This window comes from Python bivittatus, unplaced genomic scaffold, assembly GCF_059951505.1.
Source record: "Python bivittatus isolate LINGU-HERP-01145 unplaced genomic scaffold, Pbiv_v1 ctg000020_np1212, whole genome shotgun sequence".
Taxonomy (NCBI): domain Eukaryota; kingdom Metazoa; phylum Chordata; class Lepidosauria; order Squamata; family Pythonidae; genus Python; species Python bivittatus.
In genome coordinates this window covers 25,942,933-25,967,553 of record NW_028277030.1, presented here as the reverse complement: position 1 = coordinate 25,967,553, position 24,621 = coordinate 25,942,933, and the positions used below count along the sequence as shown (strand labels likewise).

Genomic DNA, 24,621 nt, shown 5'->3' with positions numbered 1-24,621 from the left:
GTCTGGGCAGAGGTTGCAACATAACCCAAAGACTGGAGGGAGTCTGCTGCTCAACTGCCAAGCGTATAGATTTAACCACTCCAGTCTGGTTTAAGCTGAGCTCCCTGACTAAGGAGCTAAAGTTGGACCTGTGGAGAGGCATACCAGCTCAAAATACCACAGAGTGGGATATTCAAAGGGGCTCCCCAATCCTCAAATCAAAGGACTCTGCAGTGAAGCAAAACAATTGGCTTCCACAGAGATGCTTTCTGGAGATGCAGAAAGACTGTCCAGTGTTCTTGCTGGGGACACACTGGAACCAACTTAAGGTCTTAACGTGGAATGTTTACTATTTTACATGCAAACACACTGACCTGACTTTTTTTCCCCTCAGGATGAAGAAATACTGAATAATACCTTGAAAATCTTTTTGCGGGTGAAACCAGCTCTGTTTCAGTCAAATTGACTGTAAAATGGCATGATCCAGGAGAAGATATAGCATGGTCCAGGGGGAAATGGAACTTTCCAGACTTCTCTGGAACTTTCTGTTCCTGGATTGATTTTACACACCTCTACTTCCTGTTTGAAACTTTAATGAGGACTAGTTGGAGAATACTGATCTTAGCATTAATAGTTTAAGAAAAACTAAAAGTTCGTGATCAAGAAAACAATTGTAGCACTTAAAGCCACTGTGCAATTTCAAAGGGATTTAAAAGTATAGCTTTCTCTGGATTAAACTAGAACATTTACTCCATTTTTTTTTTTTAAAAATGGTCTTTTCCTGATATCAAGAGGAATTATCTATGGTTCTGCAATAATAATTTATATGCAACAATTAAAAAAAAACATGGCAAAGCATGAAATGCACACAAAATGCTTTTCACGCCATTAAACATACTCAAAACTGATTTGTTGTTAAATGACAATATTTTGGTTTTATATTACAGATCTGTAATAGAGCATAGACCATTACAGGTAACAGCAGCATGATAATGTATAAATTTAAGACATTTAAAAATTGCTTGATATTTTACATAAACTATTGAGCTAATTATTATACAAATATATTTCAAAAATATTGTCATTTAGGCTTTATGGCCAAATTCTCACAGTTAGTTCTCACTTAACATGCATCTGTACTTCAACCATAATTCCCTATTACTTACTGTTGATATATTAATAAAACAATATAGTACAGAAAAAACACAATTCAGTGAAGAATAATTCGAAGGACAGGGTCAGTACTAAAAAATAAAATAAAACTGCGATGAAGTAGTGGAACCCAAAACATATGATGTGTTGATAAATTTTTAACAAATGAAAATGGTCCAATATTTCCTATCAGGTTCTACAGATCTACTCATGCCTTCATAAGACGGGTGAAATGCCATTGGCAATTTATTCTTCACTATTACCCTGAAGTGAAAACCTGAGGAAGAACTGGTGGCCTATCCAACAGGAATAAACAAGCCAAAGCAAATTGTAAACCAGTTTGGCTGTAGGGCAGCTGCTGCGTGGTCTTAGAGAACATGCAGCTGTTTTCAATTGTTGCAGGCAGGTGCCATATTTGCACTCCCATGCTCCAAAGGCCTTTCAGATATTGCACATCGACTGTGCAGCCCTATTTACCTGTACACCGCAGGGTCCAATTAAGCAACCTGGTTTTTGCTAATAAAACTGATTCTTCTGCCAACCTTAGAAAAACTTTCCTAGCATAATCATTAACATGGCATTCCATTGCTATGGATAGATTTTAATGTATGCCTTCTTGCCTACATCACAAAACTCCCTCCTCTGACTCAAAAGTAAAAGAAGGCATCATGCAGATAGCCCTGGATCCTATTTTAGTACAAATGCACATCTAGAATATATGTACTCCACATAATTTCTTGAGACATAAGCTTTACCTTCTAAATCGAATTATCTTACTGTAAAGGAAAGCTGTGTAAATCAATAGCTTTTCGTGCCCTCAGAGACAGGATAGGAAAAGCAAAGGATCCATGGTCCCTGAGATCCCAACCCAAAGCCATAAGAGACTAACTATGTATCCTGGAATAGTGGCAGTAGAAGAATACTTTCACAGCGGGATACATCTCATCAAAGAAATACTTAGCATGACTACCTCAAGTGCCCAGGACAGTGTTCTAAAAAGTTATCACTGTACAATAGTCATCACAATTTTCTTTATGCAACTTTTTACCTTGGAGGAAAGCCTTCTTTTTCATTTGGTGGAAGCTGTTTCCTTGGCCGCCTGACAGACTGGCTTGGCTGGACCTTCGTGGAAGTTCCTGGTGAAGATCGTGCAAAAGGATCTGGTGCTGGAGGCTTTTTGGGAATTTTTTTCCCTAGGCGGCTCACCCATTTTTGCTGTTCCTCTGTAGAATTGGCTAACAGTAGAAGATTCTTTGCAGTTGAAATATCATAATTCACTGAAATATATTAAAAACAAGTAGTTTATCACAGAATCACATTAGTTCAATCCACTGTATTTGAAGAGAAACCAGATCTTCTTATTTTGAAACAATATATGTTTCAATAAAAAAACAACTAACACATTAAATTATATATTAAACAGCATTTTTATCCAATCAAAACTAGCCAAGCTGAAAGAGACAGTAATTTAAGCTGATGCGTAACTTTCCAGCTGAAATTAGCAGGCAGAATTTTAGCAAGATTTTTCATAGCATTAGCTTTTGGAACAATTCAGCCAAGCATAATCAAGACAGGCCATCTAAATTCTATTACACACTCTAATGCCAATAGAGAGGGCATTCTGTCTAAAATCTCTCGTTTTATGGCCGAATGATGTGACCTAATTAGGGGATTTCCTTGGTTCTTCTGCGTCTCTGGTGTAGAATTCTGCAAAATTTGAAAACCTGCACATTCCTCCTCTGTGCCACTTTTGATTAATCTTAAGAAATCTTAATCTAACTATGGACTCTGAAGTTTTTCCATGGACTAACTTGCAATCACTTTATTTTACTTATTTTAAAGTTACCTTTGCAAGGTGCTATTATTTCTTCTTTTTTATCCATGTGGTCTTTATGGCATTTGATATGGCAACGGCGACATTCAAGAGCAGGAGGAGGTTTGAACATATTCCACAAAGGCTTCATGCAAGCTTCACAGTTGGTTGGAAAATGATAAAGGGTAGGTATAAACTCATGTCCCTTGTGGCAAATATAATTTGACTTTTCCCCTGACGACTCTGCAGGAAATTCTTGTTCTTTTTTACTTTCTCCTTCATTATCATATAGGATCTGGAATTTGGAAAAAAGTCAGTAATACTTGACAAAGAAAACATATTTCTAATGACAAAAGAACAATTATGAAAAGGTTTCAAATGCCTCTTAAAGATTCCTCCTCCCCACAGTAATTCTTAGCAAGATGATTTTTCCTATTATTAATATGGGAAAACATTGATCTTCACCACCTAAATTAATGGCATGTATATGATTATAATTTTTATAACGTGAATATAAAATAACTTATTTCTACTGAAGAAAAAATAAAGTTCTCAATAAGAGATGTGAAGCCTCACGAAAACACCTGTAAAAATTCAGAGAGAGAATGTTTTCTCCACTTTTTTCCTTCCATGACTTTTGGAGAAGAAAATCTCTTAAGAAACAACTGTCTCTCAATGTTTTTATTTCATGTTTGTCTAATAAACATGACATCTCATCTTTGTCTACATTATACTTGGTTAAAAGTTTTTGAACAGGTTGTGACGGAGGTCCGGGATTGTGGGAACTAACCTGTTTTTATGTGTGTTTCCTTGTCCAAATTAGTAGATGGAGAAACTTCCTGATTCCACTTTGAAGTAATGGGAATGAGGTTTTTATCACCGGGGAGAAAGAAGACAGGCTTTAGATGTTAGTAAGCTATAAATTGTTGTAACCAGATAAGATCTCATGGAGAAACCCCAGTTGTATGTTGATTTGTAACTATTGAAACCTTTGTTAATTAAAATCAAAGCAGTATCCTTAATTGTTGTCACCTGTGAAGAGGGGTGGAGGCCAGCCTGGAAAGAGTACTTAAGATAAGCCCTAGAGCTATAGAAGGAGGATGGAGGGAGCTTTGGAAGAAGACATTGGCTTTGTATCTTTGTTGATCTGTGGAATCCACTTTCCTCAAGGAAGCTGTGGATCTCAAGCCTTAATCTCATTCCTGTGACTTCACGTGAGGCTGCTCAGGCGGAAAAGGACTTATCTATCTGCTTTTTACTTCTATGGGACTGTTTGCTTTCATTGAGCAAGTTTTAATTTGCAGCTTAAATTTTTTGTATTCAATCCTTTTTTTGAGCAGTGAGTAAAGAGCCTCATTTTGGAAAGTATTTACTTGTTTCTTGAGTTGTTTTTGGCATTGCACACAACGAGGAACGGAAAGGACCCAGAGAGAGATGTACCAGCCCCAGGGGAGGTTGTCACATGGTGGTAGCGGTGGGATAAACCTGGTTTGTGCAAGAAGAATGGCACGTAAAAAGGATAAGAAGCACGAGTTGTTGTTAATGCGGCTTCTGCAAAGGGAGGAAATAAACGTTGAGAAGGAGTTGGAGAAGCAGATGGAGAATATCGTGGTCAGCGAGAAGCTGGTAAGGCAGAATAAACCCCTCACAATGGAGGAAGAAAAGAAACCCACGGGAGGAGTGGACCCCAGGGAGGAAAGAAATGAAGACCTGGAGGAGGACAGGGGAGTGAAAAGACGGTCGATAACGGGGAGAGGTAGAGTGTTAAATCTGGAAATGGGAGTTACGCAGAAACCCAAGTTCCAACCCAAGTTCCCCGTGTATCAGGACGATCAAGACATTAACATGTACTTCAGAGTATTTGAAGTCTTGTGTCTCGATTATGATATACCAGATTGCAAGAGGATGAAACACCTGTGAAGTGTGGCATCGGGAAAGCTGCTACAATTACTTTCTGAAGTGCTGATTGAGCAGGCCCGTGATTTTCTAGCCTTCAAGAAACTGGCTTTGAGAATATTTGGAAAGACAGAGGACCAGGTGAGGAAGGAATGGAAGGCGGAAGAGAGGAGACCCGGTGAGTCTTGGGTGGAGTTTGTAAACAGACTGGACAGGCTGCTAAGACAATTATTTAGCAAGGCGGAAGTCCGTTCTGTGGAGGAGGCAAGACACCTCATGTTGAAGGAAAAGTTTCTTTCGTATTTACCAGAGGAAGTGATGAAACTGGTGCTCGCTAGGAATGTGGAAGACGCCTCAGAGATTGCTAAGTTTGCTGACCGGTTGGTCAAATGGAAAGCCCAGGAGCCTCAATATGAACGGAGAAGGGTGAGAGTGACTGAGAAAGGTTGGCCACCCAAAAGTAGCTGGTACTACAAGCAGAACGGAGAAGGAAGAGGAAAAGGAGAGGAGAAGGAGCGCAAGGAGAGCGGTGCATTTAAGCCCCAAAGGTTGGGTTTTGCTAAACCAGCAATGGCTAAACCAACATGCTACTGGTGTGGTGAGGAAGGCCACATGAAAAGGGACTGCAAGTTGCGGCTGGATGATAAGCTGGCGCAGCAGAGGGTGATCTTGCACACAGATGACAGCGGGTCTTCGAGTTGGGGTGAGGGATACAGCTCCTCCAGCTCAGATGACGCCCCAAAATTACCCATTAAGCGAGTGGGTTGTCATGCACCGTGGCCAGGGGAGGGAAGAAACCGATCCAATGGGAAAAAGGAGGTAGGCGGGAGAAAACCATTGTTAACATATAAGGATATCTCCTCAAGAGAGCAGAGGGAATGGGTAAGAGGACATCGCTGTGGGGAGGTAACCTTGGATGGGAGGTACAAGATAAGGGCCCTGGCAGATTCAGGGGCTGATGTTAGCTCCTTACATGAGGATTGGTTAAAGAAAATTCTCCATGAGTTGGTTGGGTACATTGAAATCGTGCCATATGAGGCCAAGCCAAGGGTTAAAAGATTGGTGAAGGTGCGTGTTGAGCATCAGGGGTGGGACAGAACGCTGTGCTGTTTGGTTCATAGAGGTGATGATGTACAATTCATCATCGGGGCTGATCTGGAATATAAAGCCTCTGTGAGGATGGTGACTACTAGGTCTAAGGCTCGCAAGGCGAAAAGCCAGAAAGGGAATCAGAACAACCCCCAGTAAAAGGGAGGGGGAGGTGAAGCGGAACTTTGGGATAAATGGGAGTTTAAAGAGGCAGTGTTGCAATGTGAAACGTTGCAGGTATGCTGGGGAAAGGCTGACCTAGGGGAAGTTATTTCTGAAAATAACCTGGTGAGATTTTTGTGGGATAAAGGGCTGCTTTATAGGGAACCTGTGGAAAAGGGTAATGATGTAGGTTGGGACCCTTTAAGGCAGCTGGTAGTCCCTAGGAGATTCCGGGAACATATTTTGTTGGTAGCCCATGATACTCCATTGGCGGGACATTTAGGGTTTAAGAAAACTTTAGCAAAAGTGCAAAGGGAGTTCTATTGGCCAGATATGGCAAAAGGGATAAAAGCTTATTGCCAGTCGTGTGACACATGTCAGTTTAATGGGTACCCCCAGGACAAGACCAGGGTGAGGTTGCACCCTATTCCTGCCTTGGAGGATGGGGTCCTGCAAGAATGGGCAGTGGATATACTCGGTCCCGTGAGTAGAACTTCTTCTGGAAAGCAATATGTGTTAATAGCGGTGGATATTGTGTCTAGGTATCCTATGGCAGTTGCTTTAAGTAGCATTACGGCCGAGAGGGTAGCTAATGCGTTAATGGAGCTTGCCCTTACGTATGGCTGGCCCAAGAGGTTAATATCGGATCAGGGGACAAACTTTATGAGTCAGTTGGTGGAACGTATGTGTAAATTAGCGGGAGTGCAACGAACTCCCATTTTGGCGCACCATCAATCTGTCAATATTTCAGAGCATTACGTACAAACGTTGGGAAAGATGTTGCGGAGTCTTATCCATGATAATAAAGGCAGTTGGGATAAGCTCCTCCCCTTTTGTTTGGCCGCTTACCGGGACGCCCCGCATGAGTCCACAGGATTTTCGCCCAATGAGTTGGTTTTTGGAAAACAGACTAATAGCATGTTGCAATTAATGAGGGCAGATTGGGAAGGAGTGCAGCAAGAAGTTTCTGCGAAGGGAGTGGCGGAATATTTGACCAGCTTGCAGGATAAGTTGAAACAGGTGCGTAAGGCAGCTTGGGACCGCTTGCAAAAGGCGCAAGCGAGGCAGAAGGTTAATTATGATCACCATGCTAGGCATAGGGAATTTAAGGAGGGGCACGAAGTGTTGTTGTTGAAAACTGATTACATGAGGAAGTTTGAAGTGGCATGGGAAGGGCCCAAGAAAGTTTTGAAGGAGAAGGGGCTGAATAATTATGTCATCACCGGTGTGGAACCGGGGAGTAAGCCTCAGGTCGTGCATGCGAACAGGTTGAAGCCCTATTATTCTAGGGAAGGGTTAATGTTGCAGGTTCAAGTTAAGGGAGAAGAGGGGGTTGAGGACTCCTCCCAAGTGCAGATTGACCCTGAATTGCTGAAAGGTAAGAAGAGAGAGCTAAGGGAGTTATTGGGGGAGTACCAAGATACATTTAGCTCGGTTCCTGGTATTACGAGTAGGTTGTTTCATGATATACCCACAGGTAATCGACCGCCCATTCATTCTAGACCGTATACACTGAACCCCAGGATGCTCCAGGTGGTGAAGGATGAGATAGAGCAATTGGAGAGGTGGGGGATTATACGGAAGTCTAATAGTAAGTGGGCTTCTCCCATAGTGATGGTTAAAAAGAAGGAATTGGCAGAAGGGGATCCAGCAGAATATTGTATGTGCGTGGACTTTAGGAAATTAAATTCCATGGCGCCTTTGGATCCATATCCGCTACCTAGGATTGAGCACCTGGTGGAGAAGTTAGCAGCTGCTAGGTTTATCACTACTCTGGATTGTAGTAAGGGGTACTATCAAATACCATTGACGGAAGAGGCTAGGCAAAAGACAGCTTTTTCCTGTGAGGTTGGACACTACGAGTTTTTAAGGCTTCCATTTGGGTTGAATTCAGCGGGCAAGAGTTTCCAGAGACTCATGGATGGGGTTCTGGAAGGGCTGAATCACTCTTTTGCTTATCAGGATGATGTAGCTGTGACATCAGAAAGTTGGTCGGAACATTTGGTCCATTTGAGAGAGACACTCGATAGGTTGAGGGATGCTGGTCTGACAGTTAGGCCAAAGAAATGTAAGATGGCTTTTGGGGAGACGAAGTAATTGGGATTTGTGGTAGGAGGGGGGAAGATCAGCCCACAGGAGGTTAAAGTTGCCAGCATTAATAGATGGGCTGCCCCTAACACAAAAAAGGAACTCCAATCTTTTTTGGGAGTTGTGAATTTCTATAGGTGATTCATTCCTGGATATAGCTCTATAGCATCCCCTTTGACGGACTTGTGTAGTCGGAAGGCTCCTAGAGTGTTGCGTTGGGAGAAGAGACATCAGGATGCTTTTGAACGTTTAAAAAACAGTCTGACACGTGCTCCAGTTCTGATATCCCCAGATTTCTCCAAGGAGTTGATCGTCCAGACGGACGCCTCGGGAGTGGGCGTGGGGGCAGTGCTGGCTCAGGAGGTTGAAGGAAGTTTGAGGCCAATATTATATATTAGTAGGAAATTGTTATTAAGGGAAAGGAAATATGCGGTGGTGGAGCAAGAGGCTTTGGCAACTGTGTGGGCTTTAAAGAAACTATGCCCTTATTTGGCGGGTAACCGCTTTAAGCTCCAAGTCGATCATTCACCCCTTACCTTTATTCATAGGATGAAGAACGATAACATGCGTGTAATGAGGTGGGCGCTGCAGATTCAGGATTTTGATTTTGTAGTCCAACATATAAAAGGGAAGGACAATCTGGTTGCAGATGCCCTATCGCGTTTAGGAATGGATTGGCGTCCACAAGGGATCGAATCCATTCTTGATGGAGGGGGTGTGACGGAGGTCCGGGATTGTGGGAACTAACCTGTTTTTATGTGTGTTTCCTTGTCCAAATTAGTAGATGGAGAAACTTCCTGATTCCACTTTGAAGTAATGGGAATGAGGTTTTTATCACCGGGGAGAAAGAAGACAGGCTTTAGATGTTAGTAAGCTATAAATTGTTGTAACCAGATAAGATCTCATGGAGAAACCCCAGTTGTATGTTGATTTGTAACTATTGAAACCTTCGTTAATTAAAATCAAAGCAGTATCCTTAATTGTTGTCACCTGTGAAGAGGGGTGGAGGCCAGCCTGGAAAGAGTACTTAAGATAAGCCCTAGAGCTATAGAAGGAGGATGGAGGGAGCTTTGGAAGAAGACATTGGCTTTGTATCTTTGTTGATCTGTGGAATCCACTTTCCTCAAGGAAGCTGCGAATCTCAAGCCTTAATCTCATTTGTGCGAATCTCAAGCCTTAATCTCATTTGTGCGAGAGAGAAAGCTTGGAAGGCTACTTTACGTGAGGCTGCTCAGGCGGAAAAGGACTTATCTATCTGCTTTTTACTTCTATGGGACTGTTTGCTTTCACTGAGCAAGATTTAATTTGCAGCTTAAATTTTTTGTATTCAATCCTTTTTTTGAGCAGTGAGTAAAGAGCCTCATTTTGGAAAGTATTTACTTGTTTCTTGAGTTGTTTTTGGCACTGCACACAACTAGCAACGGAAAGGACCCAGAGAGAGATGTACCAGCCCCAGAGGCAGTTGTCACACAGGTGTACCTGGAAAATCCTGGGAATATCTTTCGAATCCGCTCTGTACACATCCGTTTGTGTGACAGGTCGAACGTGGAAGAGTTTGCTGTCGTAGCAGAAATGCAGATATATAACAAAAATGTAAGTTAACCATGAAACACTCAAACATGAAGTCTTAATCTAGCAACATTGCTGGAAGTTTTCCCATTTACTTCAGTAGAACTCATTTTGGATTTTAAATTAGAATTTCAACTGTGCTCTTAACGCAAATTTTATTTTTAAAGCCTTCTTAAGGTAGGGTTCCATCTACTTATAATATAGCTGTCTGTCAGTAGAATGGATTCCCCCCAATCCCCAAAACATCAAGGAAAACTCCTACTGTATAAGTGCAAATCTGATCATATGACTGCTGTAGCCTACACATTCTGAAATCAGTGACTATTTTAAAATGGCAAAGAAGTATTAGGACTCATACTATTTAGACCACTCATTTTAACAGCAGCAAATATTATACACTTGGCATATAAAATCAGAATGCCAAGGTTACTGCAAGTCTTAGTTAATGACCTAAGAACAGTTTCTTTAAGAAGGGCAATTATACAGTGTGGTTTATTTTCTCCATTACTGTTTGATTTCTCAGTTTAACCTTTAAATACAAGAAACATTATCTTAATATTTATGGAAAGCAGAACTTTTATATAAAGATCACTCTTTGTTTATATTTAAATATTCTCAAAAGTGCATAATATGGTACATATTGTGACCATAATAACATGCTTAAATTTCATGTTAATAAAGATCTCTATAGCTCAAACTTTATTATTTCTTGTGAATATATGGTAAACGTTTTCTTATAGATTAGAGGCTATCAAACCATGATAGTACCTAAATTTTTCAGAAAAGAAATACAGAAAAGAAAAGAAACTTTCTAATCTTTTATCAGGTTGATAATTTTGCTTCAACAAATTATTGCTTTTATTTCTAGTAAGTCAAGAGTTACAGATTAGTAGTATGACACTTGTTGACTATAACACATTTGCTGTATATTTTGGGGTCTTTTCAAATAATACATCCATTCTGGACTAATGCTCTAACTTTGATTAATGGGATGACTGTTTAAAATCATAAAACCATAAAAACACTGTTGTGTTTTAACGACACGAATTTCAAATTTGCTGAAGCTGCTCTGCTTTTCTCAGTAGGGTGGTAGAATATAGAATACTTACAAATTCATCAAAAACAACCTAATTTATATTAACTAACTGACCAAAAGATAGACAAATGTACTGAAAGATGGAATTTGTTTACAATGTTCCAGAATCACAAAAATATTGACCAGAATGAAACAAAAACATATCAAAATACTTACTCTATGTCCAGTACCATATATGGGTTGGATTGTTCCTTATCTTGTTCATTATGATAGAATAATATCTTCTTGCTGCTGACAACTATATACTATTAAATAATGAAAATGTAAGTATAAGTTGTGCTGCAAAATTGATTTTATTCGTACTGCCACATTTTGTATGATAACTTTTTACAGAATAAAGGTATGCAAAATGTTATTTGAATAAAGCAGTTTAAAGACCAGGTATCTTCCTGCTGGATAGTCAAAACATGTGAGTATAGCTTCTCTTCCTACAAAACATACTTCATCTTAATCTGTAGCTTCAAACAAAACATCTCAGTCTCTAGTTACTTATTGACATATTTCTATGCCATTGCCATAAAAACTGTCAGCGGCTTCCATAGTAAGAATACAACGTGAAACATACCCAGTACAAAAGGTAAAAACGCAACTTGGAAATGAAAGAAAAAAATGGAAGGAGGATAAGCAATTCGATACTTGCAGAAGTTTTGGGCAAAAACTGGCATATTATCTTACCAAGGGTCTCCTGGCTGGAACAAACTAAAACTGAAGTCCAAAACATCTGGATGGGAGGCTGTTGTGCACCCTTTTCTGCTGCACACCTGAAAATTTACTAAGCTCCTACCCCTAACACTCCCCATGGAAAATTGACCCAAGGAAAAAAAAGCCAATGAACACTCTCTGCGACTGCGTATGCTTATCTCGTTGAGCTTCCGATGCGATTAGTGAAACAGTCTTTTGACTATAATATGAAGCCAGGCCCATAATTTCCAAAAAGCAGCACAACAGCAAAAACAATGAATTGCTTCTTTTGTTTCTGAAAAGTACCTAGTGCTATTAGTCGCTGCACATCATGTCAAAGTAATGTCTTAACAATTGTATTATTTACCTTTTTTACCCAACCAAATTTCTTTGTGTTGTTTCTAGCAGGCAATGATAGCCATCCCTCGAGTCGTGACTCTGAAAAGTGTTAAATAAACATTTTAAAACAATACTATATGGATATTCCATTGTTTTTATGCTATGTCACATTAAGAAAAATGGCATTTTATCAAGAATTGTATTAACCTATAATCCTACAAGCAATGACTAAAGCAGCTGGAATTTACAAGCAAAACAAAGAAAGTTCTTCTTATAGCGTTATGTTATATCACATAATTATGTCACACTCTTATTAGTAAATATATTATGTCCAAGAGCAGAAATACGCAAAGCATCATTATTGCTGCCCTCCACTCATTTTTGCAAAAACATAACAAAGTACAGATTTTGTGCTGGAAGATATCCTGTGAGGTTCTCAGTGCACCATCTGGCTGACCTTTAGCTCAAGAGTTAGAATTGGGCCACCTGATTATTAGTTGACTACAGAAAATTAAAAAACTTTCCTCTTTGACTCCCCCTGTGAAATGAGGTTTAAGGATTGTGAGAAGCATCATATTTAAAATACATGTAGTGTGTTTCCTTCCAAAACCAGTAACACCAATTTTTCTGTTAAAATTATTATTTAGGATGAAGCTCATTAAAGTCAAATAAGCACGTCTGTCTTCATTTAAGGAACTGCTGCTTTTATAGATGCTTCTCATGCAGCATTGGAAATAAAGTTGGAATTTAAAATGTATTGAATGTTATCTGGAGAGATTTTAATATGGTCAAGGTTGAGGGGCTGGAGGACAAAAACTACACTGATGAGGATTTGGGTAAACATGTACTTAGGTGCAAATCATTTCCTAACACATCCAGTACATGATTAAATATTTATACCTTTTTAAAATTTTCTTCAAGCCCTAAAAGTCCCTTAAACTGGAGATGCAAGCCGTATTTTTTTCATCTGTCTTCTGTGTGGTTTAACATACTTGTTCACTGGCTTAGCAACAGATTATTATTTTGCAATCAAATATTCACATTTATGATTTATTATCCTTCACTATTACATTCCAAAATATCTTGCAAACAAAATGTGGAACTCCACCTAGATGCCTGTGCAAGTGCAGCCACTGAGCAATTAATCTAGTACTGAACGTTTGTTGATTATTTAGCACTCATCAGTGCTGACAGCAGCCAATAACTGAAACAGCTTCAAACATTTTAGAGCTATCTGTAGATTTTATTGCCTACATTTTCTTCTCATACCACAGAAGCAAATGAACTCTGTAACACAGTTTTTTTTGCAATCTATAAATATTTGATGGTTCATTACAGAATTTTCAGAATCCTGGAAAAGCTTGCCATGATTGGCAGGCTAGCATAAATACATCTATTAATTTTCTCTCTAATAAAGTGACCTTCCTTCTAATTTATGCAAAGGGAACTAGGAAGGGCTCTTCTCTATCTTACCACAGAAACAAAATGACATGGTAAGAAGATATACTCCAGTCTATGGAAAGTTGCCACAAAAATGTTTATGTGAGAATGCATAATTAGGAGATTAAATTCATTACAACAGCATGCTTAAATATACAGGGGCTGATCTCCGAGGAGAGATACAGCAGTTCTAGTTAGGGATTTTTTGTTGTTGTTCAATATCTGAACAGCCCTTGCCCCAGAACTTAATCTGAAAAGACTTCCATCATATCACTCTTAGGGTAAGTTTAAATTTACTCATCATTTGACTTTCAAATGACTATATTTAAAGGGTTTTCCTAATAATCAAAGTCTCAATTTAGACTTAGGATGTTCGGAGGGAGTGAAATACTGAAGAACGTGAGAGAGTTTGAAAAACACAAAGCTACAATTAGATGTACTTATTTAATCTGCACCTCTAATTGTAATTTCCCCTCACTAAATGATCAGATCCTGCTGTTTCAGTGGATCAGTTAAAGCTTGCAGTCCTAATTTTTTTTTCAGCAAGTCATGTGTGTGGAGGATCTGCAGATAAAGGGAAAACATGCATATGGCATGCACCTACATCAGTGCAACATCCACAGTATCTAAGATTAAATTAGTTGCCTCTCCTCATGCGGGACATTCCTCCTTGAGTACCTACTGCCTTCAGTGTTAGTAATGAAAAATAGGATAATTCCTTCAAGCAACAGCGGTTCATCACTACACGTTTTCTGGAGTGTCACCTGGATTGTCAGGTTCTGAAGGGACTTGTGCAGAAGACAATGGTTCTTCCTCAGAGTCAGAATCAGAATTGAGAAACATACAAGAGCTGGAAGGCTTAGTGGCAATACTGACAGAGGTAGAAGAGCGTTGGTAGGTAAAAGACATAGACTCTGAAGTGTGGGACTGAGTGATACGAACTGAGCACCCAACAGAAAGAGGGGGGAAATGCAGAAAGAATTAATGAAAAACAGCTTTTAAAAAAAAATCACAACTGCTTATTTTGCAATAGAATAACACAACAAATCTGAATGTGTACAAGAACTATAATCTATTTCTGATATATTCAAAGACAGCTTGCTGCTAAAGGGTTAAAATGCTAGCGACAAAAGGATGAAGAGATGGCATTCCCAACTGTAACTTCCCAAAGTAGAAGGTCATCAATTGAAACAACTATCTCTCTCCCAAAAAAGGAAGGATGAATCTTACCAGGGAAACCATCATCCGTTTCTACTTCACTAGGGCCACAAATGCTGCTGTTGTCTAAGCCAATATGTATTGATTGGAGCTGGGAGCGAAGCTGTTCTATATCACTATCTTTGCTGTCTAGAGCCATTTGTAGTTCAATTCGTATCTGGCTCTCTTCTGCTATTTGCTATAAAAGAAGATTGATGAAGCACAATCAAAATTAATCTTTAATGCATTATAAAATCTTGCTTACAGAGATTGTTCTAGTAGCAATCTCTTAATTCAAACCACTAAAAGCTATGTCCCAAGGGAACTGAAGAAAATAAAGACAATTAAATAGCTTCTGTTTCAGTACAGTTGGATGGTATAGTGAAAGTAGAAGACTAGAAAGAAGTGAGACAGTGCCCCCGCAGATGTGTTAACACTAACATTCTCATCACCCCCTGCTTCATGGCCACTGGTGTCTTGCCACTGGAGGGACACTAGATTTGGGGAAGTTCTCTAATGATTTTCAAGACTACAAGATAAATTAAGCTAAAGAATTTCAATTTCAACTAAGCTTCTGAATATCTGAAACATTCATGTAGACACAATCTCTTTTTCAACAACTATGCAGTAAATTCTATCATGTAAAATACTTACAGCTTGCATTTCATTGATCTCTTTCTGATATTTAATCATCATCTGAGTTAATTTTTCCCGTTCAGTTTTCAACTCCATATGCAGTTTCCTGTTCTCCTTTTCTTTTCTTCTGACATCTGGGTCAGCTCCTCGTTGGACTGGATTCTTACGATTCATAACTTCTGCTAACTTATTCACAGCCTGGAAGAAGGTAAGAGAGGAATAAGTTGCTATAAACGTGAAGCTTCTCTACCTGACTAAAACGGAATACATTTCCTTCTCCCCTTCCTTATGTATATTGTGGTGATAACTGCAGTCGCTTTCTCATCACCTTCTCATTTATACGTTACCTGTGTTTTCATTGTTCTTTCATAAGCCAGCTGTTTCTCATACTGAGTCTTTAGCAATTCTGTGTCATTTTCCTCTTCATTCAGATGGGCAAGCCCTATCAATAAATAAGAAAATAACTAGTACTTGTGAAGTTAAACTTAACATGAAATCAATCATTTTTTATTTTTGAAATAATACTCACTTTCTTGAACTTCTTTAACTTTGTTATTCAGCTCTTCTTTTTCATTTGCAAGGTTTGCCACATCACTAGTTAACGTTCTATTTGCTTCTTCCAACTAAGATACAGAAATTATAAGAAGCATATGTCAGGTATAGAATAGAAATAAGCCAACCAAGTGTTTAAGTAGGAGCTGAGATTGCAACAGAGGATGGGGAGGAGATAGACCCTTCCAGTAAAGGAATTCATGACAGCTATGTGGGAAGTAGACAAAAATAGAAGCTTAAAAACAGGATTGTAAGGAAAATGTACCAATGGGACTGAAATATTAGAGAAACAGAAGTAGGGCTCAGAGGTAAGACTACGTGACAGGGTGGAATAAACTTTACACAGGCTGAGTTTAGGAAGCAAAGTCACTTACATCAGATATCAGCACATGTATGCTAGGAAAAATGTTAAACTAAAATCCCTCTAAACTACTTAAAAATATACTGTACTCTCAAAACAGTATTATACACTCTGATGATCATGTAATACAAACACTAAAATCTATAAAAGGTCCCTACTGCAAACTCTTAGGCAAAGAAATTAAAGTTATGGTATGTAACATTTCTAATGTCACAATGTATATAGCCAAATTCAGGGCCAAAACCTCAGCATTTGCAGCATAACATTATACTTGGTGTATTTATTGGATAGTGACCAAATAGGTTTAGTTCTTGGAGATTTTAAGTACTGTTGCTAACTGCATTTTTCATGCAATTGTTAAAAAAAAAAACACTATACAGGAATGTTTCATGTTCAAGGGACAAAATTATGCTGATCGACAAGCCTACGATTCGACTCTGATGTGAATCACTTACAGATCCTATGGTGGCATCTTTTTCAGCAAGCTCCTGTTTGTGCCTTGCCATCATTTCTTTGATTTCCAATTCTTTCATGATCTTCTCTTTTTCTAAGTCGGAATATTGTTCCTCGGCAATAGAGCGAGCCAGCTGCTCAGAGTCTGCCTTTGTTAATGTTATCTCCAGCTGTGCCGCCAAGGAGTCTCTGCAACGCAACAATAAATTAGTATCATGGCTGAAGATGCTATATAAGAGTTCTGTTACTGGCCACTACTATTCAAGCTACCATCTTCTCACCTCTCTTCTTGTAACTCTTGTATCTTTTGCTGTATTTCTTTGCAAAGTTTGGTCTTTTCTTCACATTCTTCTTTAAGTTCCCGAACTTGTGTTTTATACAGCGTCTGAAATGTTTTGAGAGAGAGAGAGAGAGAGAGAGAGAGAGAGAGAGAGAGAGAGAGAGAGAGAGAGAGAGATTATAGCATTGATGCAACCACATGAATGGAAAAGAGTTGTGTAAGAAAAATTGCCCTGCTTTAGTTTAAAATAAAGAATCTTCATAAACTTTTAGTCAGGATTACAATATATTTTAAAACAAGATTTTGTCAACATTATCCACAATGACCAAATAGCTATCAGTTGTCAACATTATAAAGAGTCAAAGCTATGAAATACTCTACCCAACTAAATTAATAAATCTATATTAGGAATATGACAGCCAGTATGATGTAGTGATTAAAGTGCCAGATGAAGAGTGGGAAGAGCTGTGGTCTTGTCCTTCCTTAGCCCTTCAAATGAAGAGCCTTCATTCTTCAGCTTATTGATTTGGGCTGATAATACGATGTTAATAATAGGATTGTTACATCTTTCATGTAATCATATTATAACCAGTCGCAACACTTAGCTGATTTTGTCTGATTTTCAGAAGTTAATCAGGGTTGGACCTGACTAGTACCTGCAGAGAAGGTTAGACAAAAAAAGGCAATGTTGTATTATTGCCAAAGAAACAAACTGGATATGAAGTGAATCTTGTGACTTGAGGGAGGCTGTGTAATCACTGTGTGTAATCACTCTGTGATCCATTTGGACACCACAATAAGCCCATGCTCTTAGTGGTGCTTTATGCACTTATATAAAACAGTATGAAATATACTACTAGGTCACATTTTTAGAAAAGTTTAATGCACAGTGATAAATAAATCAACTGCCACTAAAAAAACAAAACAAAAACCAGAATATTTACAAGTGTATGATAAACCCAGAAGATACATAAGGCCTAACATTTAACACTGAATTTGCCTATGCACATATGTGTATTTAAAATAAAGTTGCTTTTTTAAAAAGAATATCATACTTTTTTTTTCTTTCCTAGCATTTTTCCCTCATGTACAGGGTCCACTTTTGTTTTTCAGATCGACTGAATGTCAATCTATTGGTTGCGACAGGAATTGATGCTGACATCGTGGGCTGAGAGAGCGAGACTGGCCCAAAGTCACCCAGCCTGTTTTCATGCCTTAGGCGGAACTAGAACTCACCGTCTCCTGGTTTCTAGCCTGGAGCCTTAACCACTAGACCAAACTGGCTCTCACTCAAGAACACAATAATACTGAATATGTTCATATTCTACATACTGAGAAGTACTGTTCTGCTTCAAGTTGGTCTTGAATTTCTTTCATCTGTCCATCTGCATCTTGACGTTCTCTGACAGAGAATAAGATAAATGCAATTTTAAAATAATCTAGACAACCCGTGACCTGTTGGGTCATCATTTCAAAGATATTTCCTTACCAGATTCCTCAATGCCTTCAACAATGGCAGAGCTTCTAACTACTGCCTTCACTGGAAAAGTTCTTAAAAATTCAGGGACATATTCAGAGATGTATCTGCCTTGAAAATAGCCCATCATTCATATTGAACTGCATAGGACAGTCAGACATCAGGAGTTGACCACAGGAAATGTTTTATGACATTTTGCCAAATTTCAATTCCATGGGAGTCATAGGTCCTAGATTTTGGAAGCATTCTGTAAGTTAGCCCATTTGAGGTACCTTGGTTCAAAAATTGTTGGCCTACGATGCACCGTTTCACCCAGTTCAAGGTTACACACAGACAAACAGGAGAGTTTTAGTAGTATATACATTAGTTCTATAATGAACACTGCTGGAATACATTATTACCTTCCTCCTATATTTTTACCTAGTCTAAGTCAGCAATGTCAAAGTAAAGACTGACTTACTTTCAGAAGCTATTTACTAGAAAAATGTAATCTTTCTATATTTGGGAGAGAAAACATACTACTCATAGGCTTAATCCATTCCAGTTGGCAGGCCCATGAATGGCAGACACTGGGGAAATGGGGACATACTGGGAGGAGATATTCCTTCTGTTCTGACTGGAATGATTTTCAGGGTCTTAACTGCCAAGGCCAGGTAAAACAAGTTAGTCTTTTCAAAGCTTTGTCAAGTCACAGTTCATTAAAGGAGGAATCAGAATTCAAAGGAAGGCAAGGAGACTGCCTGATGCCTGTGGAGTGGAAGAAACTGTCAATCATGTCCTTTAGGATTCCTTGCTATACAAGACTGCTTGAGATTTGCTGTTGCAGGTGTGCTGAGTGCTCTAATTCCTTCTTTAAGAGACAGAGTAAGTGAAAAACCTGCTTTATAGCTCTTGTGAATATTTTTGCGCATTCTAGAGTTTCTGATTTATTTGGACTAACTGAACGTAGAGTTTCCTTTAGCAGAAAGTGTTGATGGGGCCTATTATGTTGTTGCTTCATCATTATCCTAAAGAAGAAGAACAGAAGCCAGTGCTGGAAATAATGCTTTCCCCCTCACCCAGGGCTGACTATTTGGCTTGTTCTTTTCTTGTACCCTTTCTTGCTACTTTGGCTGAACGAGTAGATCTTGGGAGTCTGCCTAATCCTTATTGGGCTGAAAGACAGATGGAAACATAATGAATCCTACCTGCCTACCAAGCACAGTAACTCAGTTTTTCCTGGGCAGGATCAGGTGGAGAGATTTTCTGTCTGCTGCAGCATGAAGAAAAGTGCTCTTTATGGGATGGGGTAGAAAACACTGTTTCCCTGCTTCATTATATCTGGATAGACGTTCCCCAAGCAAGAACAGACAGGGAGACCCTCCTTCCCCTGCTCTTACATGGGGAAACAAATGACCTCAAGGGGTGGGACTATGTCCAGCAAAAGGCCTTTCCTGTCTGAAAGCTCCATCTCTGACTTTATCTGGCCTGCAAGGCTGGTGAGGGAACAGATCTGCTCTTAGTTTGCTTATATTCCCTAATCAGATGTACAGCCACAGCACTGCATGTGTTGATGAGGTTTTAAAGTGTAGTTTTCCCCCAGCAATTTATGCTACAGGTACATGTAAACTGGGCCCCAGAGAGAGCCAAAGCAAAATATCTGAATGTTAATAATGCAATTTCTGTATTTCTTGGCTTATGGCTGTGAACTCAAGTAAAAGTCAAGAATTCCCTAGTATAATTCAACACTGCTGTAGAACCAATTGTCCTCTGTGTGGCAATGTACCATGATTTAGCATTGCATATCTCAGTTGCGAGTCACAATCAATTGTAATAGAATATAACATTTATTGCTGAAGGGACTTACTTGCGGAGTTCATTATTTTGTTTTTCCAGGGTTAGTTTGATTTCAGCAAGATGGTTATTTTCTTGTTTTAGCTGCTTCTCTGTCATCCTCAATGCATTTACGTGCTGGGTTTGCATTTTGAGATCATTTTGTGTGAGGCAACGCTTTTGTGTTTCTTGCTCAATTTTCAGGGTCAGGATTTCCACCTAGAAAAGAGACTGATACTTTGGAGACATACTTTTACGGCCATATACATAGAAAATAACATATCCCATGTTATTTTTTTTTAATAACTGGGTAATCTTTCTCTTCAAATCCCAGCTGCTTTGAAGTAGAACTTAATGGTCCTATATAAAGAGTAGCTTTGGTCAAGGAATTCTTCCTAGTTTTTTAATTTTTGTTCCAGCTGCAGAGTAGCACATCAGTATCTAAACAAAAACTGTAAACAAAAGCTTTAGCCAGGTGACTTTGAAGTATCTCATTACAACACTAATATCATATTCCTAATTGAAAGCCAGTCCCATTCTCCTGTCAATTTTACAATCATATAAATGTGGCCTTTCAGAACTACAGTCTTATAGCCCAATTTTATAGATACTGACTCAAAACTAATTGCCATTCTGCAATGGGACGTATTCCCAAATTAGTGGGCATATGACTGCAATTTTAAGTCATTTTTATTATTATGAATTGGACTAATGATACGTATTTTAAAGCTAGTATAATTAGTTTTAAATTCTCTTCCTTGACTTGGAGAATTTTAAAACAAGTAAATGAAAATGTGTATTCAGAACAAGGCATTAATATTCAATGAAGCTTTTGAGCACTTTATAGAATGAGGGTGGTAATTTTTTAATGTATACTCAAATGTTTTGATTCATATTCATGAAGTACCAATAGCTTTTGTTTTTCATTTAAAAAATCACGTTTCACATAACTTATAGAACAGGGGGAATAAGAGACATTCTGAAATCCAAAGTATTTCATGCAGGAGTACAATGTAACTTTGAGTTATACTCCAGAATACATATTCCTGGTTTTTAAACCTTCCCAGTGCTGCAACCTGACAAAGAAGCATCGCATGTGCTCAAAATCACATATATGATCCTTTGGATACTGCTGATTCATTGGGTTCTGTCATTTTAGTCCATACTTGGTTCTGATAAAAGGTAAATATAAACTATGAAAGTGGAACAAAAATTTAGATCTCTACACAGAGTTATTTTACCATATATGTAACAAAAGAGGGGAAAAGCAAATGTTAAAACTGATTTTTTAAAGTTTATACTTACATCTTCACTTAGTTTATCTTTCTGCTTAACCAGCTCATTTATTTTCTGCTGGGATTGTTTCAGATCACAGTCCAACATAGAACACCGTTTTTCAACCTCCAATAAACAGTTTTCTACTTTTTGCTTTGAAGCTCTCTCTTCAGAAAGCTTCTTTTCCATTTCTGTGGAAGGAAAAAAACAGCTATTTTACTATATGCAAACTCAGGATTCTTTGTTTAAAATATATACACACTTTTATAGAATTTGGGACCTAAGCTAATGCATTCAGACACACCACTGAAGATGGATCTTTGAGAGGAAAACGATAGAAATCTAGAAAGGTTCTGCATATTAATAATTCACTGAATCTGACAAAAGTCCTGTGAAACCATTTTGGTCAATAAACTTGAAATGAACAATTATTTAAGGCATTTATCCAAATCTCCCCACCTTCCAATTCATTGTAAGCTTTCTTTTTTTCCCCTCTAAGAACATTTTGTTCACTGCTTCACATACTTTCAACATTTCCTTAAAATGTGACTGACTTTTTAATACATAGGATAGATACATACAGGACACACATATATATGAGCATGCTTTGATTAAGCAAGCCCATAGTCTTTTTTTGACCAACAAGTTGTGTGTGTGTGTGTGTAACTCGATCAAATTTCCATAGAAGAGATTTCATATATCATTTCTCATAAAAATTTAGAGGCAGTATTATACAATTTGTGAAACAGCAGCAGAATCCTCTGTGTAGCCATTCAAAAATCAGTTCTACTGCCTGGTTTACTGCTTACAGGAATGAAGCCCGCCAAGTGGGTCATATTTTGCCTGTATCTCACCATCTCAATCCACAATCTAGTTGCTGACATATATCTGAAACTAAACAAACTTAGGCTAGAACAATTTGATAGGGTTCTGCAAACTTTCTGAAAGAAGTGCTCCACAAAAGAGCAAGAGCATGAACAAAGGACCGCTATTTAAATCATTAAAAGCCTTTGATTGTGTTGATCATGTCAAGCTGTGGAATGTGCTTAGAAAAATGGGAATCCCAGAGTATCTCATTGTCCTCATGTAAATCCTATATAGAGGTCAGGAAGCCACAGTACGGACAGAACATGGTGAAACAAATTGGCTCCAGGTTGGCAAATGAGTGAGACAAGGCTGTATACTCTACCCTTATTTATTCAACCTATAACCTATACACGGTCTTGTGCTGGTTCGCCTCCTTTCTCCAGGGCCGATCCCAATCGGTGGTGATAGGGAGCGAGAGGTCCCATCCTCGGCCCCTCCTTTGTGGGGTGCCGCAGGGTTCGGTTCTCTCTCCGCTCCTTTTCAACATCTACATGAAACTTCTGGGTGAGATCATCCGTCATCATGAGATGAGGTATCATCAGTATGCTGATGATACTCAGTTATATACCTCCATCCCTGGTGAGGTAAGTGATGCCGTGGCCACCCTTTCACAGTGCCTGGAGGCTGTAAGGGTCTGGATGGGGAACAGGCTTCGGCTGAACCCTGGTAAGACGGAGTGGCTGTGGGTTAATGGCTCCTCTGTATCTGGGATTTTGTCATCCTTGGGATGGGGTGGCACTGCCCCAGACAGACCCAGTGCGTAATCTGGGGGTCCTCCTAGACTCACGGCTCCTGCTTGAAGAGCAGGTGGCAGCCGTGGGAAGGAGGGCCTTTGCACAACTTCAGGTTGTGCATCAGTTATGCCCTTTCCTGGATTGGGATGCCCTTCGAACAGTCACTCACGCCCTTGTTATCTCCCAGATAGACTACTGCAATGCGGTCTACATGGGGCTACCCTTGAAGAGTATCTGGAGCCTACAGCTGGTCCAGAATGCAGCTGCGCGGGCTATTGTTGGAGCCCCATGTAACGCCTCTGCTCTGTGAGCTGCATTGGGTGCCAGTTTGCTTCCGGGTCCAATTCAAGGTGTTGGTTATCACCTTTAAAACCCTACATGGCATGGGACCAGGTTATCTAAGGGACCGCCTCTCCCCTATGACTTCAACCTGTCCCACCCGATCACACAGAGAGGGCATGCTTCGGACCCCCTCGGTGAAAGAACTTCGACTGGCGGGGTCCAGAAGGTGGGCCTTCTCTGCAGTAGCCCCTGCTCTTTGGAACATCCTGCCCCCAGAGGTGCGATTGGCCCCCACACTCCTGGCCTTCCGTAAGGCTTTGAAGACCTGGTTCTGCCACCTGGCCTGGGGTGGGGTGGGAATACCTCAAGCATGGGGATGGCTAGCCCCATAGAGGCCTTCTGCCTTCAGCCTCAGATTTTTCATCCTCTTGGATTCTCCTTCTCCTTTTTAGTAATGTTTTTAATTAAGGTTTTATGTATTTATATATTTTATATTTTTAATGTTTGTTGTGAATCGCCCAGAGTACCCCCATTGGGAGGAGATGGGCGGCTGAAAAATTTAATAAATAAATAAATAAATAAATAAATAAATAAATAAATAAATAAGCAAGCTGAATATATATTAAAGGAAGCTGGTTTCGAAGAAGCTGAGAGTGGTTTTAAAACTAGAGAAAGAAGCATCAATAATTTGCTCTATGCTGATGACACTACTCTAATAGCCAAAATGCAAAGCATCTGCAAGCTCTAGTAATAAAAATCAAAGAGCATAGTGAAAAAATGGGACTAAGATTAAATATAAAAAAGGCCAAACTAATCACAACAGGTAGAAGAACCAGCCTTAGAACTGACAATGAAGATAGTGAAGTGGTGGATAGCTTCTGTCTTTTGGGACTGATTATAACAGTAAAGGATTCAGCAGTCAAGAAATATGTTGCAGATTAGCACTTGGAAGAGAAGCCATGAAGGCCCTGGAAAAGATATTCAGATGCTCTGATGCGTCTATACCTACAAAGATTAAAATAGTGCAAGCCATGGTATTCTCTGTAACACTATGAAGGGAAAGTTGGACTTTGAAGAAGCAGGCTGGGAAGAGTATTGATGCTTTTGAACTTTGGTGTTGGAAAAAATTCCTGAGAATATCGTAGACAGCCAAGAAAACAAACCAATGGATCATTGAACAAAACAACCCAGAGTTCTCACTTGAGGCACAAATGACCAGGCTCAAATTATCCTACTTTGGACACATCATGTGAAGACCTAGGACCCTGGAGAAGGCTGCAATGCTAGGAAAGGTGGAAGGAAAGAGAGGAAGAAGAAGACCAACAGCATGGTAGATGGACTCAACTGTGTGTGCTGTTGGAAGACCTGAAAGACCGGATTAGGGACAGATC

At 39.3% G+C, this 24,621-nt stretch overlaps 1 protein-coding gene across 5 annotated transcripts in view; it reads right to left on the bottom strand.

The window, feature by feature from the left end:
* Positions 1–24,621, bottom strand: part of ROCK2 (Rho associated coiled-coil containing protein kinase 2) — a 99,319-nt gene that overhangs the window by 9,558 nt on the left and 65,140 nt on the right. For 4 of the 5 annotated variants that reach the window (XM_088136055.1, XM_088136043.1, XM_088136038.1 and 1 more), the window contains 15 exons: positions 21,378–21,538; positions 20,107–20,291; positions 18,116–18,185; positions 16,785–16,888; positions 16,506–16,692; positions 15,667–15,760; positions 15,485–15,579; positions 15,156–15,335; positions 14,535–14,700; positions 14,069–14,245; positions 11,893–11,963; positions 11,001–11,089; positions 9,659–9,737; positions 2,978–3,239; positions 2,180–2,408 (listed from right to left, as the gene is read on the bottom strand). In XM_088136055.1, coding sequence (XP_087992181.1) covers positions 2,180–2,408; positions 2,978–3,239; positions 9,659–9,737; positions 11,001–11,089; positions 11,893–11,963; positions 14,069–14,245; positions 14,535–14,700; positions 15,156–15,335; positions 15,485–15,579; positions 15,667–15,760; positions 16,506–16,692; positions 16,785–16,888; positions 18,116–18,185; positions 20,107–20,291; positions 21,378–21,538 — 2,149 coding nt within the window. The remainder of the gene's footprint in view (positions 1–2,179; positions 2,409–2,977; positions 3,240–9,658; positions 9,738–11,000; positions 11,090–11,892; positions 11,964–14,068; positions 14,246–14,534; positions 14,701–15,155; positions 15,336–15,484; positions 15,580–15,666; positions 15,761–16,505; positions 16,693–16,784; positions 16,889–18,115; positions 18,186–20,106; positions 20,292–21,377; positions 21,539–24,621) is intronic. The other variant, XM_088136048.1, reaches the window with a different exon arrangement.